Source organism: Thamnophis sirtalis, unplaced genomic scaffold, assembly GCF_051295495.1.
Source record: "Thamnophis sirtalis isolate CommonGarterSnake01/CBP01778 unplaced genomic scaffold, rThaSir2_p1.2 scaffold_1, whole genome shotgun sequence".
NCBI lineage: Eukaryota > Metazoa > Chordata > Lepidosauria > Squamata > Natricidae > Thamnophis > Thamnophis sirtalis.
In genome coordinates this window covers 83,337,597-83,358,392 of record NW_028261381.1, presented here as the reverse complement: position 1 = coordinate 83,358,392, position 20,796 = coordinate 83,337,597, and the positions used below count along the sequence as shown (strand labels likewise).

The 20,796-nt window shown below is 35.4% G+C and overlaps 2 protein-coding genes and 1 long non-coding RNA gene across 3 annotated transcripts; all 3 read left to right on the top strand.

The window, feature by feature from the left end:
- The first annotated feature begins 1,517 nt into the window (after positions 1–1,517).
- TMEM9B (TMEM9 domain family member B) lies at positions 1,518–12,424 on the top strand. Its single transcript, XM_014055223.2, has 5 exons — positions 1,518–1,726; positions 4,253–4,344; positions 7,301–7,409; positions 8,455–8,589; positions 11,618–12,424. Exons 1-5 carry the CDS (start codon positions 1,643–1,645, stop codon positions 11,771–11,773), a joined length of 576 nt encoding a protein of 191 aa, XP_013910698.1. The 5' UTR covers positions 1,518–1,642; the 3' UTR covers positions 11,774–12,424.
- A 4,658-nt stretch (positions 12,425–17,082) lies between these two features.
- Positions 17,083–18,698, top strand: LOC148049606 (uncharacterized). Its single transcript, XR_015697361.1, has 3 exons — positions 17,083–17,511; positions 17,772–17,820; positions 18,671–18,698. It is a non-coding gene; the product is annotated as an uncharacterized LOC148049606 (long non-coding RNA).
- A 15-nt stretch (positions 18,699–18,713) lies between these two features.
- ASCL3 (achaete-scute family bHLH transcription factor 3) lies at positions 18,714–19,199 on the top strand. The gene has a single exon (XM_014055209.2). It carries the CDS (start codon positions 18,714–18,716, stop codon positions 19,197–19,199), a length of 486 nt encoding a protein of 161 aa, XP_013910684.1.
- The last annotated feature ends 1,597 nt before the right edge of the window (positions 19,200–20,796 follow it).

Here is a 20,796-nt window from a genome sequence, read left to right as displayed (position 1 = left end):
AATTCAATTATTTACAAGTGATGTATGGTAATAAAAATAAGCAGGAAATATTGTTTTCAGAATAAAACAAATTGGAATGTGATATGCAAAGCAGCAAATGTTATTTTTCTTTTTACATGAGATGAAGAATCCTGGATTTTTATTTTTTGGTAATATGCTACACTATACCCCTTTGGAAAAGAAAGTTTTGGGATCTGTGGGTGACTTCATTCAAGAAAGTGGTTTCAGGCACTTGATTATGCTTTTTTTCATTCATTCCAGGAAGGTGACAGTCTACTTGGGGGGTATCCTGAAATCAAATATAAGTTCCTTTCAGATTTTTATCAAGTTGTCTCTGAAAGAAATTACAATAAAATAAAGTAAAATCTTCCTAAACAAAAACATGAGGTCAACTGTGATCTATCAAATAATATAATATTATACAAAGCATTATGGTATTAGATAAATCATGGTTTAGATAGCCAGGGCTTAATGATTTTGTTTGTGCAACAGTTCTATTTCTGAAAATAAATCAATTTTATCTTGATGGACTTTAGGGCTAGTTACAGAAGCATATGCCCCTACTACTATACAGGTAATCCTCATTAATAGGAAATAATTAAAAGTGGGAACTTTGTCATTAAGCAAAACAATAAAATATTTGTTATAAATATTTTATAATAAAATAAAAACATGTTTTATTATAAAACAATAATAAGGCATACGTAGTATCATGATACTGCACCAACTTAAAATGACAGTTCCAGCAGCCCCCGTTATTGTCATTAAGTGACACCCACATAATCACAGCGTTTTGTTTTTGCCACTTGTGATCTTCCGCTGGCTTCCTCATTGATTTTGTTTAACAGAAGCTGGCAGCAAAGGTTTCAAATAATGATAATGTGACCATGGGACACTGTGACATTGTAATTGTGAGCCAGCATCCAAATCATGATTGAATGACCATGGGAATGCTGCAACTATGAAGACCCAACATAATTTTGATCCATCATAATTTTGAACCGTCACTGTATACATTAAACAGGAAAGTTTACACCGTGACTGTTTGGATATGTCCAGCCTTAAGCTGATATCCAAATAAGTAAGCAAGCTGCCCCACAGTCACCAGAGTATCATTTTTCAATTTAGAGTCGCAGGCAAATTTTCATTTCTAAGTAAAAGGAGGGTTTTTTCCTCCCAGGAAAAGGAAAGGAGAGCAAACGCCTCCCGTCTCTCCTTACGGCTGGACGCGCATCAAGCAACAGCAACTTCAACGAATTATTCCCGTATCTCGACTGCAGAAATGCCTGTGACCGTTAGGGGGCTCTCACGAGCCACCTCTAGCTCTAGGCTCCCATCTAGCGGTGGCGTGGACTTTCGCACCCGCGATACGGCTTCTCTAACCGAGGGGAGCTTTCTCGCCTCCTTTGGCCGAAAGGGCAGCGCCAGGAAACGGGGTTGAGGTGTGGGGGAGGTTGAGGGCAGCTCAAGGCCCCGCGCCCCTCCCTAGAACGGAAGGCCCGATGAGCCACGTGACGGAAAGACCGGTCCGAGGCGGGCTTTGGAGGCGGAAGTTTCGATGATAATCGGAGAGCCGAGGCTGCGGGCTCCGGGCCCGCCTTGGCGGCGCTGAGGAAGCCGAGGCTCCGCGCTGAAGTCGGCCATGGCGATCCTGAAGGGCGCGTGGGCGCTGCTGTGGGCGCTGCTGGCTCTGGCGTGGGCGGCGGGTCAGGAAACCGGCGAAAAGGTGAGCGCCCCTTCACCCTCCAATCCATCCCCATCCTGTCCCCTCGGCTCAAGGCTGCCCCCCCCTCGCCCGCCCGCCTCCCTTCCTGATTCCCGTCCGCTAAAACCCCTCTCGGGGCCGGGGGCAGGCAAGGCGCCCCACTGCCTGGATAACTTGGGCCAAAGCGGGGTTGACGTCCGGTCATTTGAGCGCCCATCCCCGCCTCGTTTCCCTCTTTCCTCCCCTCTTATTATCCCTTCCTCGCTTTTAAGCAAAGTCTCTTACTTTTAAGGAGTATTTCCATATATTTCTAAAGCCAAGCAGAGCCGAACTGTGAGCCGTAGCAAAAAGAATAGTTCTCCGAAGAGGCCCGTGTTTATGATCTCAAGTTGCTTTGGTTCTCCCCCCCCCCCCAAGTGTTTGTCACTTCCTTTTCTTGTAGTAAGGGTGCTTAAACCTGTAATGCTCAAACTTATAATTCAAACTCGGCTTGGAAAAAAGCATTTCATTCCAGTTAGTTTTTTCTTTTTTTAATTTGTATTGACGGTGGATATGGTTGTCTGGTCTACATTGGGCTACCAATTCTTGTGCCTTTTAACAAATGAGATTTAATGCTTTGTTCAGTCTGAAATGCTTTTAAATTGGGATCTCTGAGAGAAAGGGGTGGGGGAATTATCTGAGAGAAATTTCCAAATGGAATACACAAACACACACACACACACAAACACACCCCTCCTGTTTGTTCAATATATAGCCCTATATAGACCAAGCACAAGGGGTTGTGTATGACCTTTGCATATTAATGTTTTTATCCTGGTATCTGTCTACATCTTACTGCAGAAGAAGAGTTAACTTGAATTAATTTTTTTTGAATGAAATATCTGAATAGTGCAAGTAGGAATTATACATACATACATTTTGTTATTTTATTTTTATTGATTCAATTTATAAGCACCCAATCGTGAAGCAAGTAAAAAATCAGTCATTTTAAGTATATGCTTAAATATTATAGTTTTAATTATGTATATGTGTACTGCATACTCCATTCTAGATGGTTTCTAATATATCTATAATTCAATTTCAAATTCAGTAGAATTAAAATGATTAAAATCAGCAATGTGAAAATCTCTAAAATAAAAGAGTGGTTAAAATTATATCAAGGAGGGAACCAGTGCCACATCAATAACAAGTTGTTCTATAATATATATCTATTACGAAAACAATACAATCCACGCTGGAGTCTGCTGAAGACCGTGCTTCAGTCCACTGAAGCATATCCACACTGGGATATACAAAAAGTGCCTTGCTGGACATTTAATGCATCAGATAAGCTGTGCAAAGTACATGATCATGTAGATAATTTGGGTCTAAGTTTCATATGACTGTATATACCATAATGATATCCTGAATTGGGCATAGAAGGTAACAGGACTGCTGTTTCAATACATGGGTAATGTGATACTCTATAAAAACACTGTTTACTACTGTAAACTGCTTTCTGGGAAAGTTGAAATATCTAGATCGTTTTTCATGGCTATCCTATGAAGAGGTTTATGTTGAAGATGGATTGAAATTTTTCTTTTAACATATACACCTTCTTAGTAAGTAGTTCCCTAATTTTTGAGGTGCCATAAAGGCAACCCGGAAGAAATGTAGTTTCAGACTTGCAAGATTCTGTTAATGTAACTTTACAATAAAGAAGAATTACTTCATTTGGACATGCTTCCTGTTTAGGCTACCTCACATTGTACCTCCTTCTACTGCAGAATCTCTCTTGTTACCTCTTCAACATTTTCCTTGGTTGCCAAGACACAGAGATGTTCCTCATATTCTGGCCTTTTCCTGTGAAATTCCAGATTGTTGGGGTGGTATCTGGAAATCATCGTCATTTTTCTTCTTCTACTTCTGCTTTTTAATTCTGTGAAATTGTTGTTTGTAAATAGATATTAGTTGGATTTGTTTGCCATACCTATGCTTAAAATAAATCATAATTTAGTATAGTGACTAGTCAGGTTATGCTTAGTTAATACTGTCTAATAGCCATAACTAAAGCCCACTAATGTTAATAGGTAGAACTGCATTTTAATCCTGTTTAATATAATTATTTATCAATGAGATAATGGCACTTAAAGCCTTGAATATCTTACTCCTAGATAAGATTTAATTGCCATGCATCCCTCTGAATAAATCAAGCTTATGAATAAATAGAATTGCAGATGACTCCTGCAAATGCATTTCTGAGCTACTTTTCTAGTTTGGATATTCTCTAAAAATGATATTATGTAATTGATCTTTTTGCCTTTCAGTTGGGGATGCCATTATGCTACTTAAAAGATTTATGCTGAACAGCCAATACACATTTATCTGGAAAATAAAATTTTAGTTTAAGACACATTTCTCTTGAGTAGGTTTTTTTTAGCTCCATCTATTCTGCTTTTGTTCCATTAGCACTGGAAAACTACCCTTAAGAATTATTTCTCTCTTTCCCTGCATTTTTAATTTTTAATATTCTGACAAAATCATTCTTAATTCACTTTGCCATTACAGAACTCCCAGGATGTCCGATGTAAATGTATATGTCCCCCATACAAAGACCATGCTGGTAAATTTTTTAGTAAAAATGTTTCACAGAAGGACTGGTAAGTATATGATACTTTATATTTAAGAGATCAGAATAATTTAAATAGCTCATTTATTATTGGTATTTCAAAGTATTTTGAATCAAGAAAATTGTTAAATCTGGATGCTTAAATTGAAGTTGTTTGTGGTTATTGCTAGTAAATATAAGATTATATTTGAAATAACATTCAGAATATTTTTTTATAAATACTTTGGCTTAAAAATGATTTATTTTAAAGTGTTTTTTATTTAAGGCAATGCAATGCTTTTTGATATAACTTGAGATCTTAAAATAAATCAGATACATGTCTGCAGGCTGATTTTTCATAGTCTTAGATCATTGGTTTCCATAATGTCCTTTAGATATACAGTAGGTGTAGATTAATAATAATCAAAACAACATTGCCTGATTCAATAGATGGATAAAAATGCCAAATCTGGCCTAAACATATAGCTAACTGTATGACCAAGCATAATAATAATATACACTGTCCAACTCCCAGCATCTTTGGGCAGTTTACAAATTGTTAAAAGCATTAGAACAAAACAAAAAGAACAAAGGTGGCAGAGATAAGAATACAAATGAGAAAAAAGAAAAAGGAGAAAAGGGGGGTACAATCATGCTTGCCAAAAACCTGAGTGAAAAGCCAAATCTATCAGGGCTCTTTAAAACACCAGTAGGGTGAGGCCATTGAAATCTCATTCCTGATGGCTGGCACTGCTACAGAGAATAGATGGCATTGTTTAATCCAAGGAACCTAAAAGCGCATCAGCCCTGCCAGATTAGATCAACTAGGGCTGCTAGACAGATACAATGAGAGACAAATTGTCCTTCAAGTAAACAGGTCCTATGCTAAGATATTTTTTACTTCAGTTTCCCACATCCCCTTGTTATTGTCTTAGGTTATCTACTTCTGAAGAAGAGAAAATATCCTGTGGACAGGGAGTCAGATTCTCTCAGTAGATACTCAAACAGAATGCCAAACCATTCTTGCCCCTATTGCAGTGTTCATATCATGAAGACTTTCTGTCAGCGTAGCAGCAGGCACTTTTACTATGGTGTTATTTATCAGGATGGATAGTTCCCTTTTGGTGATAAAGTTAGATCATATAATTTTCCCAATAAGGGATAACAGTAATTGTGAGAGGGACCTTGGAGTCCTAGTATCAATTGCTTAAACATGAGTTAACAGTGTGCAACAGCAGCCAAAAAAGCTAATGCAATCCTTAGTTGTATAAACAGAGGCATAGAATCAAAATAACATGAAGTATTAGTACCGGTTTATAAAGCCTTAGTAAGACACACCTGGAATACTGCAGTTTTGGTCACTACATTATAAAAAAAATGCTGAGACTTTGGAAAAAGTACAAAGAAGGACAACTAAGATGATTAAAGGCCTGGAGACTAAAACATATGAATAATGGTTGCAGGCTAGTTTAATGAAAAGAAGGACATGATCGCAGTGTTCCAATATCTCAGGGATTGCCACAAAGAGCAGAGGGTCAATTTATTTTCCAACGCACCAGAGGGCAGGACAAGAAACAATGGTTGGAAACTAACCAAGGAGGGAAGCAACCTGGAATTAAGGAGAAACTTCCCAACAGTGAGGACAATTAACCAGTGGAACAGCATGCCTTCAGAAAGTGTGGATGCTTCATCACTGGACATTTTTTAGAAGAGGCTGGAGAGTTACTTGTCTGAAATGGTATAGAGTCTCCTGCTTGAGCAGAGAGATGGACTAGAAGACCTCCAAGGTCCCTTCCAGCTCTATTCTGATTGAATGGATTGATTGGATTAAATTAATCCAGTTTATCTGAGGTACTTGCAATTACAAGTTGGTTCAACTAAAATATTTTATTTGTCTGGTAGTAGAATAAATAGCTTTAATTTATTCAACATTGTTATGCAGTTATGAATGGAATGTGCTACTTTTTCTTCTCATCTTGGTACAGAAATCATTACATGTTTATCAGAAGGATTACACAATAACTAAAGTGAAGAAAATGTTTTTAGAAGACATATAAAAACACATACTCGGAATACTCTTAGTAAACATGTTCCCTTATCAATACTATATCACTGAAAATCCCTTATGAAAATATAATACGACATTTCACAGACCTGCTACATCCTCAATTCATAAGCCTCATGATTAGATCCACTTCAGAAATACTTAATTTTCTGCATAGAATTAAGGCTTCTGAAATATAGATGAGGAAGAAGGAATTGCTATTCTGTAAAACAGGTCTGGAGCATATTATATATTATAATTTTGATAATAGAAGGAAAAACATATTATAGCTATATTATAACAATCAGTCCTATTATTCCATAGTCGCTTGTCTAATGAAAATGATATTCTTTTGAAACCTCTTTCAGTTATTCCATATTTTTTCCCATAAAAAAGATTTTTTTCATGAAATCTATAGCTTTTGTCTTAAATTATTGTACGCACTATGATTTTATACCAAATGAAATTCCTTGTAATATGCTCTTACTGTTTTTTAGAATATGACTTAAGTGAAAAGGTTAGGGGTATGATAGATTTGCAAGTAAGATACCTAAGTCTCCTTTTTGAGTGATTCGCAATCCTTATTGATGCTACCAGTTCCAAATAACAAAGCTGTTGTCTCTCCATTTAGGAGGTATGATGGTTGATGAAAGATGTAAGGTTCTGAGATTAGAGGAAGGTGATATTTTGGATCGTCCTAATGTTGACATTTAAACATATTTGTGTGCTTCCTGGAAATCACTAATTTTCTAATAGGTTAAATACTAATGAGACATATTAAAAATTTAAGCTGATATTATGTAGATTAAATGTCAAGTATTTCTAACATTCATACAAATTAATAATAGATTGGTTGACTCTTCATTCAGGTTTGTATTCAGCATGTGTTCTTATTGGTGAATATTCCTCTCTAGTGTTATAAATTATCTAAATGTCTGCCAAACAATTTTTCCTTCCCCTGCAGTGACTGTCTTCATGTGGTAGACCCTATGCCAGTTCTAGGACAGGACGTTGAAGCCTATTGCTTGCGTTGTGAATGCAAGTATGAAGAAAGAAGTTCAGAAACAATAAAAGTAAATTATAACATTGATTACTGTTTTGTTTAATTCTGTTAAGTAATGTTCAAATGTCTTTTTCTCCAAAGCCGCATGTATCATAACAGTATCTTAAATTATAAAAAAGTGAAAGTGGGGCATGTTTATAAAATTTAATTTCCTTTTCTTTTTGTGAAAACTGTAAATTACTGATTTACGGATTAATTTGATCATAGTACTTAGATGCTAGGATATATTACTTTGTTATGTTAAGATTTCTAATCTTATTTATTCATTCATTCATTCATTTTTCATGATCATGAATTGCTTTTTTGTTTTCAGTTTTGAAAACATGTTAGATTATATTACATTACATATTATTCTGTCCTTATCAGTCTTATATGATTCAGTTTTTTACCATTAAAGTTATGCAACTTTCTAACCTAGTGAATATACATATTCTAACTTTCTTGCCAGTTCAAAGTACGCTTGGAAAATACTATGTGTGCAGTAAAATTACCTTTGTTATGCAAGTATACAACAAGCTTGGGACTGATTGCACTTATATATTGTTATTGTATACCTGATACCAAACACATTTGCCTTTAAGCATGCATATGATGCTTCTAAGAAGATTGTCTTTTAATTTGTACAAGAAACTGCTTATACTATTGGATATTTAATTTTGCTTATGTTTCCTACCTTATTCAATTGTTTCTAGAAGAACATCTAAAATTTAATGCACTGCTCACTTTTATTAGCTGGTATCCAGTAATTTTTACAGCCACATTAAGCTTTACAAGGGAACTGGATGCAATTATAATAACATTACTTGAAAATGTGAATTTCATCTTTCTGCTATGTCTTCCCCTCAGAAAAAATGTGGGTTTTTTTCTTATTTTTTTAGTCCATTCTAAATCCATAATTATATTTCTTCGATTGATTTCTGTATTTTGGAGATTAATGAGTAAAAATAAGATGTGTTGTAGTTTGCTAGACATTTTAATTTACTTTTGACAGCCTATATAATTCAAATAAGTATGATCTTAAATGGTATAAATTGAAATATTCTTATATTATATAGATTACCATCATAATATATTTGTCCATCTTGGGTCTTCTGCTACTATACATGGTGTATCTCACTATGGTAGAACCAATTCTGAAGAGACGTCTCTTTGGACATTCACAGCTAATACAGAGCGATGACGATGTTGGGGTAAGTTCTGTGTTTAATCTATTCAAATATATGTAATGTGTTCCCTAATTACAATACAGGTTTAATTTTGATAGTTTAAATATGATTTAAAATTTTCATTAAGACTTTAGAACTGACTGCTGAAGTGAAAATAGTACTGTTATTTTCCAACATAGTTGATGGTTACTATTGATTGTTGTTGCTTACAAAATAATGAGTTTTATTTTTGACAAAGCAATATTTAATAAAAAAATAAATATGCAGACTAAAATGCAAAGTAAGAAGGAGAAGAAAAACCTGGAAAAATCATTTTATATTTATACTTATCAACAATTACCTGTGAATTCTTTACTATAATATGAACAATACAAGATACAGTATATGAGGTGTCATAGAATCTGTCATAGTAACACATGTTGCTGTATCTTTTGATTGGTAGAAAATAAGTAGATCTGACATTTCTGACAATCATTCCTTGATGTCTGGAATAATATTTTTCTAATTTCTTAATAAAGTTCTTTTAGCCACCCCTTGCTTACTAGACCCCTAACTGATGGTAAGCAGTCAAATTCCAAAACTTTGGTATATAATTCAACATTGTATTAACATCTTTAACATTTGACAATCTATTGACTAGGGATGACTTGTGGCCTTTATGACAGTAACCTGATATTTTCTGTACTAATATTTGTAACAAACATTTGTAGAAACTTGCCACACTCCATTCACCATCCTTTCTTGGGTACAGATATTGTTGTTTAGATTTGCAATTAAAGGTAGTCTTTTGATTACAAGCCTAATTGGGACTAGAATTTCCATTGCTAATCAAAGTAGTAGTTAAGCAAAACATCACATGACTGTACTGCTTAGTGACAGCAGTCTTGGTTGTGGCCATACGATGACAACTATGTGGTTGTTACGCGAGGCCCTCATGCTTCTGCCATATGCATACAGATTCAGTTTACCTCCCCTCATCTCTGCCCTTAGCATGGCTGAAATGGAGAGACTACTGTATTCTGCTGCCACAACTTGCCTCAAGCCCTGTGGAACAGCAGCTCTATCCACTTTGCTATAGAAGGATTTTAAGCTGCACATTTAACTGGAAGCACAAGAGAGTGATTTTCACAAATTTCCCCTTCACTTATACTGTCTTGCACCATCATAAAATCTGCCTCACAGGGATAGAAAAGGGAACCATATGGAGAAAAAGGAAGTGACAAACCTCTCTTTTCACCTCCCCATTGATCTCCTTTCTGATATCTAGTTCATTATGAGGAAATTCCACTGAGCATATGCTTTTATGATTAATGTGTAAATACTGACTAAAACCCATAGTACTTGTGTGCTTTCAGCATTTAGAGTGCTTTAGAAAAATTTTGTCACATACTTTAGGGTTCTCAGACAGTGGAGTATAAGCATAGGGCCTAATGTCATGCCTGCTGCTATTTAACTTTAATTCATTGGAATTTGGCCTATGGAGGGCTCAAGAAAAGCTAGTTAAAACAAATAGTGGAGGTACAATGGTATTTAATGGATTGTATTAATTGCTGAAAAATAATATGCATAATTTAGGCAAAATCTGGTAAGCACATTCCTGACCATCATTCTCTGAATAAATAAAAAGTAACTTAATGTATTACTAAAACATCATTATGAAGACAAATATCCAGAAGATTTAACAATGTCTGCAGCAGAATGTATGGAAATCAATACCAGATGGAACTGTCTAAAAACTACAAATATCAGTTAATAAATATCACCACCATTCCATATTATGTTGTTGCTATATTTTAATATTAACATTAGTATTATGTATTCACTTAAACAGTTTTATGCCAGCATTTACTTTAACATCAATATACAAGAAGGAAAGAACAAAGTTGTTCAATTATTTATTCTATGTCTAGCTAATTTTCTTGTGAATTTCAGTAGAAACAAATGAATCCCTGATATCCATATGGGGCTCACACAGGAACCATGATTTGAACTTTTTTCAAACATGTCAGATTCATAGTTTGGTGGATTTCTATTTCATAGTAATGCTGAAGTCTTGAATAATCTGATAAATTAAAATGTTAAGCAGTTTGAAGTATAACATTGTTGTGTAAATAATTAGCATGACCTTCCCTAAATCATACCTTTAAACATAGTGCTCAAAACATTTAAAGTGTATTAGCATTTGATAGTAAATGTCCATGTTTATGGATTGCATTTTTTCTTTCATATGCTTAACATTTGAATGTTTAATATAAACACATGATTCTCTTGGTATTTTGTCAACGAAACAGCTGTATTTTTGCTTTTTATTAAGATATTGAATGTAAACTTACGTATGTTGGTATTCTTTGACATCATGTAGTGAATATTCCAAACAGTTCCACAATAGGTATTGCTAGTAAATAACACAGAGACTTTGGGAAGTCACATAGTACTGGCTATTTAGATTTGAATACCCTCTTACAGAAAGATGAATATAATTCTAAATGTTGTATCAATACCCAAAGACACTATAAATCCACATCGTTTTGCAGTAGAATTGTTCCAAAAAAATAAAAAAAAATCAGGGCTCTTCTTCCCTATGGATGGATTTAGATTGTCATCCTTTCTAACAGTTATTACTTTTTTGGGAGGGGAGTGATCACACATTCTGCAGTTGCTTCCTCCATTCTGATGTATAGGGCTAAATAGTTCTCTTGCTGTCCATTATGTTATATCTGCATAACATCCCTCTAGTGCTTAATCCTAAATTCTAATAACAAACATTCAGGGTGATTGTTATATGAATATCTACAATTCTTTTATTGCCTTTTTTGTTCTTTGTCTTGGAAAGTCATATATAATGCTATTACTAGTTAATATTATGCTAGAATTGGGTGTTTTCACATGCAGATCGTCCTCAACTAACAACCACAATTGGGCTTGGTATTCAGTTGTTGTTGAAACTTTCTATATATTTGAGAGAGAGAGAGAGATTAGGATATATGTCAATACATGTTTAACTTGAAATACTGAGCAGTAATATATAATAAAAATATTTCCTTCATTTCAGGATCACCAGCCTTTTGCAAACGCTCATGATGTGTTGGCACGTTCCCGAAGCAGGGCCAACATGTTGAACAAAGTTGAATATGCCCAGCAGCGATGGAAACTCCAAGTCCAAGAACAGCGTAAATCTGTATTTGATCGCCATGTTGTGCTCAGTTAATATACCAGTGACATCTCCAACATATTGATTGAAATGCTCTAAAATAAATCACTGACCTCTGTCTTCCCGAAATGCCACACAAGATACCAACAAAGATAGCCCAAACACAAATGGAAGATCTGAAAATCTTTTAATAAGCCAAAATCTCTGTACATACTCAATTGCTTTTACTAATAAAATATAAGCAATTATTTGCGTGATCCTTATGAAATGGGGAGAAAATTGTTTATGGTTCTTAAATGAGGTTTACATGAATTTGGAGAATGTGCAGCATGTATGCTACAAGTGATCTACATATGAAATCTTTTGTAAATACATTCTTTTCTTATCACCTGCTGTATGTTGTACATATAACTATCACTTCTAAAATACTGAACTGTTAAATTATATTTCTATCAGCTTGTTAGCTTGCATCTATAAATATAAGGTAGGCCTTACATGTACAGAGATAATCGGTAAGCTAGAGGCTTGACATATTAACTAAAGGTACAGACCTAGTGCAATGTGCAATTGGAATTGGACTTCTATGTTGCTTGCTAAAAATTCTGTGTGATTATCTGCAATTCGTGTAAATTTCAATAGTTGATGGATAATTATTTTTTAAAATTAGCTTGATAATGGAATGCAAATAAAGTCTTCAGAATATTGGTATCAGAGGTAGATTTTTTTTTAATCACACCTTTTATAGTATTATTGTTTCGTATCTGATCTGAAACCCTATCTGCAATCCATTTTGGCTATTAGGCCACTATAATTGGTACCCACAAGAAGTCAAAGGATGAAACTATTAAACTTAGAAGGATTCTATAATGTTATTTCCCTAGTTGTTTGAAATAAATGCTGTAGAGTTTTTTTATCTAATGCTTGGAGGCAGTGAAGATCTGAGTGGAGCAAAACAAGAGTTTGATTAAATCCATCCAAGATTGAGCTGCTGTTCAACAATATACAATATAGCAACCAAATAACACCAATCCCTCTGTTCATGCTCTTCCTGAAAGAGCTGGTTAGCATCTCTTGCATTTGTAGCTCCTGCTTAAATGGCAGGTGAAAGCTATGATTAGGGGAGCTTTATGCGGCTTCCATTGCTGTACAAGTTACAGCCTTTCTTGGACCAGAATGCCTTGATGACAGTCTTACTTTAATGACCACTTATCTGGATTATTGCCAAATACTCTATGTCAGGATGGCTTTGGAGATAATCTTGAAGTTACAGCTGGTATAAAAACTGGCTGGAGCATTAGGAGGTCAATCCCACTAATAAAGAATAACATCTATTTTAAAGTCACTTCATTGGTTTCAATCAGGTTTCCAAAACTAGTTCAAAGTGCTTGGACATTGCCTTTAAAGACCCAGACAATGTAGCATTGATTACATAATTCAGCCAAAGCTGAATCTGCCTCCTTGGTTTGGTCATTGCAAGAGGACCTGCTGAGAGTATACATCCCTTGCCTCCCCCCCCAATAATTTTATTAAAAATCATATTAAACATAAATCTAATACAAGGACCTGATTCAGAAATACTAAAAAAACGTGGAAGAAAAAATTGTGCCTCCCAAAAAAGCTAGTAAGAAATTTCCCCTTTCATCCTCAGCAAGTATATTCAACATTAACTCTCTTTTAAAATACAACCAAATAATCTTCATTCCATAGATCAACCCATTTTCTATGAACTCATTTCTAAATCTTTAGCTCTTTTATTAATCAGCAAAGGTTTAATAAAAATTAACAAAAATACCTAACAAAAATATATACTCCCTCTTTCCATTTAGTCAAAAAAAAAACCATCCCTTTCTTTAACAATCAAAATCTAATCCCAATTAACAAGTGTTACCAAAAATTAAAAAGTATTAAATATTACCAGAAATAACAATCCCTTATTTAGATAACAAAAATAGATAAAGTAAATGTCACAAACTAATCCATTATTTCGAGTTAAATATTTTGTCAGGCTAAACCCAGGAATGGCATGGAATAATTCAGCAAAAATTCAGTTCTTTATTTGGTTACACATAATGGACAAAATCTTGTCACCCTAAATCCTTATGGACTTACTTAGGAGATTCTAGGGAGTGGCTATGCCAACTTTTTTTTTCTGTCTCAGTGCTATGCTGCCTCCTGTCTCACCCCCTCCCTTTCTAAAATGTTCTCCCGTCTTCCTGGGAAACTGCCACCTCACTGTAGTCCTCACACCAGCTCCCCCTTTGTGGGCATTATTTCACACATCTCCCCTCCCCCCAAAAAGTCTTATCTAACCAAGATAACCATTAAACATCATAAGAAAATTAGCCAATTTGTACTCCACCCCTTCTCCTCTTAATAGATACAATTCTGACTTCTGATTTCCTCTATCTATCCCTTCCTCAAAATTCTTACCATTTTTATCGAAAATCTTTCTAATTAACATGCTTTTCTTTAAATCAATTTCATCCAAAACTTTACCACTTAAAACAGCTATATAACTTCCCTTTTGCTGTGTATTGCAAAAAAAAAGCAAAAAATAAATAAATACAAAATTGAAAAAAAAATATTTCTTTTTAAAATAAATGAATTGAAGAGAAAGTCTGGGATTGGTAAATTTGCAGATCTGAGAGTTTTTCAATGTTAAAAGCAGTGAAAAAAATTAAGCTCCAAATTGATTAAAAACATGACGTTTGTTCAAATTGTATGTCCATAAAAAGCTGCACAAAAAATGGTTTCTGCCATCTATTCAACAAAATCATTCATATGGTCAATCTCCAACTTTTTAAAGAGATTTTCAGCAGTCCAGATCTAATATCCAGGTGCTTTTTTGACAACAATGTCCTCATGATCCAGGGAGTAGAAAAAATGTGGATAGTTTGCCTTGCCTTACCAAAAGTCCCCACCCCTTGTCTTTCTAAAACACATGGGGGATATCTGTTGCTTCCATTGAATGGAATAGTCTCCCACCAGAGGTCGGGATTCCCACCTTCCTAGCTTTTTGAAGCAGATTATACATTTATCCCATGAGACTATGTCCTAAGCTGACTGGGGAAACCACTATGGGTTTTTAGTAGGGGTTGTATTAAATAACTTGTGGTTTTCTCCTATTTTTCACTACCTAAGGTCTGATGACCTTGAGAAATAGAAGTTGAGAAATATCAATAAATGAACCCTAGTTGTTTCCATCCATTCCCTGGATGGAAATAGAATGGGCATGCTCCAGGACCTTACTTTGAAACAATGTCCTCTGATGGGACCTAGGAGGTGGGGCTCTTCGGTTGTGGTGCCTGAGTTGTGGAATGACCTTGAGATTTGATTGGGCCTCACACTGTTAGCCTTCAGGAAGGCTTTGAAGATGTGTCTATCCCATTGGGCACTGGGATAAGGAAGTCAGATGAATTCATCCTGTAAGGTATAGTATTTATTGCTTGTGCCTGAACTCTGAGTTTTGTTGTTGATTCCTGGTTGGTTTTAGTATTTAATACACTTTAATGCTGTTTTATTGCTATACACTGCCTAATATACCAACTTGTGAGTCGGACAGCTATATTCATCTCTTACATGAATAGGCAGAGAAAATGTCATCTAAAGGCTCCAAGATCTTGAAGTAATCCGTCAAAGGGGAACTCACTATTACTGTCTCTGGTAGTACAAAATTTCCCTGTAGATCAGCCACATGTGCAGAACAGTCTTGCAGGTTCAGAGACCCATCTTAAGCCAGCATGTTGTTTTTCACTGGCCAACCAAATGTCTATAGTATGCATGCAAACGGGAGATAGAGATGTAATCCTTTCCTGCCATGCTTCCTTAACAGGTACTTCCTGGTACTTGCAGGGATGCATCCTTAGCAAAATTTAATTAGTAATTATTGCATCTATGATGCTGTGATCTCTAATGCATGAAAAGTCTGCATTTCCTGAGGAACTACAAAATGGAGGCAGGGTTTATGCAAGCACTGAGTTAGCTAAATCCACAAAGGAGGAAGGTTATAGTTTTTCTCATACTCTCCCAAGCTGCAAGAAAGCCTTCATGTTTGAATGTCCAAAATGATCTGTTGCACATAAGATTTGAAATTGGTTCATGGGTTATAGGTATCAATATTCATTCTCATTGCAGTATTTTCAGAATGAGTTTACTTAAATATTTTTTTCTTTGCTGATGATGTTACCTAGTGTGAGTAATGAAATGTATGCAAGAAAACAAGCAAGCTCAGAAAGCACCAAGGACTCCTCATATCAACCCTGAACTATAAATATTCTTTATTGGCTTCAAATATCTGTTTCTGCTTGCCATTCATTGTTTTAAGGGATCAGTTAGTTTATTTGTCCTCAATCATCAGATTGAGATTTTTCCTCCCTGGCTTGAAACAGTTCAATTGTACTTGATACTTTCTAATTTGAAAATTGGTTTACTATGTATTGTACCTTGATTTCTAGAAGCATCAGTTTCTAAAATTATTCCCTCTTGACAAAAGTTTCTCTCATTCCACTATACCATTTGTAAAAGATTTTTGTATGGATTTCTATCTAACTTCATCTGTGACTATTACAACTATTTCATTATTAACTTTAAGTACAAGAAAACTTTCCTAACCGAAAAAAAAATCCTGATTTTTCTATTTAAAAAAAAAATCATTTCCATTTTTGTGGTTAATTTGGCTATTGAAATCTTGCTGAGATGTTCTTGCTTGGAATTATTATTGCTATTATCATGTATGGTCTAGACCAGCGGTTCCCAATCTTTCCAGCTCCGCAGATTGGTAGTAGCAGAGGCAGGGCGGATGGTTTCGCATGCACACTTACCCTTTGCACAAATGGAGCTTTGCATGCACACCCACTTGTACGGCCTGGTTTCCGATGGACCATGAACCAGTACCAGGCTACAGACAAGGGATTTGGGACCCCTGGTCTAGATTGTAGTCCTATTTTACGCTTTCCTATCCTTACCACTATTGCCTCTGCTTCTGTCTATTATATCTATTATTGAAAAACCAGGGAATTAACTGGGATCTACTAAAAGGAAAAGTAACTGGGATCCGATTAGTATTTAGGATTGAGAACATCTGGGATCAATGATGTTTAATGTTTCATTGCTTGCTGTTTTCTGCCCAGCTGGAATTCCCTCTATTCCTATAGAGTTTCAGTTATATATTTGGAATTATAAGCACAACCAGAAACCCATCACTGGGAAGGCAGCCAGGTTGGGATGTCGAGGGGGATTGCTAAGAATCTACTCTTCCATTAATTTCTTACATTGTTCACGTCTTTTCATTTTAAAAGATGAATTTATTCCTTTAATAAATCATAATCAAAGACTACTGAAAGTAAGTTCTTTACGTTACCAGCTCTTTTGATAAATTGAATGCCTTCTGGCATTGAGTCTTACTAATAAGCTGTCAACTTTTTTTGACATTTTCAATTAATCTTTTCAGACAGTAAACATTCAGCATTAAGTTATTATTTTGATGATAAAAATGATATACATTTAATAAATCTACATAAAAATAGCTGATCTAGTAAATGCATCTAGAATTAGAATGTTACAACATATCTTGGAAGGATATAAATATGCTGCACATTAGATATTAACAGTCATATAATATGTTATGCATTCAAATACATCAATATTTGTTGCCTTTAAAGCTACAGTGTGGGTGGAAGAAGCTAAACCAGAAATGAGCAGATCTAACTGTAAGCTACTTTGCATATTGTCATTTGAGTATAAATTTAGAGCTGACTTTGACTCAATCCACCAAACATAAGAACTGTGGAAGTCAGGTAAGACACCCAGGCTAATAGCAAATTTTGCATGGCTTTCATTGTATTAATGTTAACCTTGGATTTTTAAATATCTAAATTATACATGAGGTTAAATACTTCAGGGGCTTTTTTATCCTCTAACACAAAAGATGATTTATACTAATGTGATGCTCTAGAGCTCAGATGTTGTACAATATTTTAGAATTTGCTAAGTGATTTTGGAATTTCTCCTTTCACCTTGTAGGAATCAATAATTTAGACTTATTTTCTAACTCTAGGAGTTGTCTGATATTGGAGCAGTTAACCTGAACCTTCAACTGAGATGAGGTAGCTTTCTTAAATGTTCTGAAGTAATTAGTGTATTTAAACTCATTATGTAGATTTCTTATGTACCACAGAAGTCCTAACAATATTGTTTGTCTAAGGTGATATGATTTGATGGTTACTTTTACATACTTAAAGTAAAATGTCTGATGGTATGGTGATATGAAGAAATCCTCCATACAAGAAAGGTTTTGCTTGCTTATATGATTTCTTATAAATAAGCAAATCAATGCTTAAGAAAGGATAAATGTTATTTCTGTACTGTTGATATAGAATGTTGCAACATAGCATAAGACATGCACATAATACAATGTTCTTTATTATTGGAAAAACTGTATTATGGATAAATATTTCATTAAATATTGTCCAAACAGAATATACCTGCTAAAAGCTGAGACACAATCTAGCCAATATGAAGAGTATTTATGTCTGTTTGATTTTATAGAACAGTTACTAATATTGTAAACTCTGTAGAACATCCCCTTTCCCTGGAACTAATTATAAGATGAGCAAAGCTAGGTATAGACTCAAATCATGAGGACTAAACAAAAGAAATAACAAGGGAAATTATTTCTAGTAAAGCTTAAAATTTGTGACGCTTGGTCAATCTTAACATTTGTGAATCAAGATAAAGAGCAAAGATTTACTGGGCTGTAAACACTGGTCACATATATTGGCAATGTAATCACATCCCTTTTTCTTTCAAATTATTATAGCTAAGAGGTCAGGACTACATCTGTACATTCTCCCACATATTTTCATTACATCTGAAGTGCACTAAAAATTCTGATAATCACATCTAGTCTTGGGCAACCTGTGACTCACTGTGCTCATACGCATTTGAACTTTTCAGCTTTGCCTAAGGCACCATAGCCAGGAAGATCTCCTGGGATGCCATGGATAAATTGCCAATCTTCAGTGACTCCTACGTGGGACAGATGTCCAGATTTTGCTATCGAGACCTTTTTGCCACTTTTCATTTGTGCCCAGAGGACCTCAGTCAATTCAATGGCCCTGAAGAGTTACCTCTACTTCCATTAACAGCAGAACCTCCAACTCCTGAGAATTTCTACAGCAATCCTTGTGGCTTCCCATTTCAAGTCTCCTGTGGAAATTTTGGCCGATGTGACTACTCTTGCAGCCCAGCATTCATCCGAAAAAGAAACGAAAGGGAAAGGCAGAGAGTTAAATGTGTCAATGAAGGCTATGCCAAGCTTAGACACCATTTACCACCAGAATACTTAGACAAACGGCTCAGCAAGGTTGAAACACTCAGAGCTGCAATTAAATACATCAAGTTTCTCCAGTCTCTACTTTCTGACCATTCAGAGGAGGATTGCAGAGGCCTTCACCATTCCCCCCTCAAGGACTACTCAAAATGATCCATCATCAAGGACTTTATAAGCTCTTCTGCACAGGGCAAATGCAATCAGATCTGAAATATCTTGCTTGTATAGATCAAAATTAAAAAATATCAAAATAAGAAATATCTTCTCCCTAGAGATCAAAATTAGTTGCAAGATTAACATTGCTAAACGGTATTACATATGCCTGTGAGATATTTAGGGTGTGCAGATTTTAAATAATTACATCATCTAGAATTTGAAATGATTCTTTAAAATGAGCAATAATATGTGAGTAATTTTTATTACAATCGGAAAGGAAATAATCCTACTGTATCATTTCAAGCAGTTCATTTTAAGTAAGTATATATTTTAATAAAAAGGATTGAAATATTCTGGTATTTTGTGAAAATCATTAATTTTATTTACAGTATTCATTTGTTAGATTTTTTTAAAATCCACTCAATAATTAAAATTTCCCTGAAGGTGACAAATAAATTACAAATAAGGTGACAAATAAGTTTATAAAGTTGCTGGATATTTGGATACAAGGCAAAAACTGGTATTGTAATTATACCTCTTAAAGCAAACTGCTTGATTTGTGTAGAGAATATAGTACTTTAAAAAATACACCAAGAACAGAGCCCTATCGATCTTGGGATACTGTATTTTATTTTTAAAGCCACTATTTTGACTTTTTTTTAATCACACCTTATGGACTCTCCTGTTGTAACTGATAGAGGCCTTTTTTTAGATTTGGCCCGGTTGTGGGATAAAAAAACAGACAAATATACTAGGTTTCAATTTTCTGAGATTCTTCCTCCAGTGGGATCAAAACACCGGTTCAGCTGAAACGGTAGTGGTTTGGCCTCCTGGGTTGCTGGAACTGGCAGGGATCCAGGTCTGCCATGCCCTTATGGCACTGCCATCTTGTTTTTTTGCTTCTGCACAATTTTTATTGCACTGCACATGCACGCACGCACAGTACACTCATAAGCGAACTGGCAGTAGTGCCTGCCGTAACCCACCCCTGGATCAAAATCATTCATTGCTGAGATACTTTTAAAGCAATTTCTACTGAGTATGAATAAGATGACGGTCAAAGAAGGCTGCCTGGAACCCAGAGGTGGATTCCTACCAATTCACACCGGCTTGGGCGAACCAGTAGTGGTAATTTGGCCTGGGTCACAAAACCAGTAGTGACCCAGGCTGGCCATGCCCCAAAACTGGTTCCCCAGTCTCCGCTGCCATTGCCAGCATGTTTTTTTTAGCATGCGCAGAACAATTTACAGTGAACTGTGCACATGCATGCAGTGAACCAGTACCAACGCCGGTAGGAACCCACCATAATAACTTTATTTAGCAATTAGGTAATTGGCACAAACTGGATTTAGCCTACAAAAAGTTCTGGGAGAAGCTGCTTCTGCCAGTTTTATTTAGACCTTATCTTTCCCTCTTGAAAAAAGAGTATAAAGGATGGACGGATTGAGTAGGATTGCAATAAATTGTGGATCAAATGCTTTTTCTGCAGTAGCACCATGGGTCCTTCCCCTGAAGGAAGGGCTTCATTGCACAGAGATGTAGGATGCTGAACAACATTTTCTGTCAGTCCCCAGTGTTCCTTTTCTGATCTTGC

Excerpts from the sequence above, each read along its gene's own strand:
- TMEM9B (XM_014055223.2), top strand. The coding sequence starts at position 1,643 with ATGGCGATCCTGAAGGGCGCGTGGGCGCTGCTGTGGGCGCTGCTGGCT. Across the intron at positions 1,727-4,252 it reads GTCAGGAAACCGGCGAAAAG|AACTCCCAGGATGTCCGATG; the intron begins GTGAGCGCCCCT and ends TTGCCATTACAG. Across the intron at positions 8,590-11,617 it reads AGAGCGATGACGATGTTGGG|GATCACCAGCCTTTTGCAAA; the intron begins GTAAGTTCTGTG and ends CCTTCATTTCAG.
- ASCL3 (XM_014055209.2), top strand. The coding sequence starts at position 18,714 with ATGGATAAATTGCCAATCTTCAGTGACTCCTACGTGGGACAGATGTCC.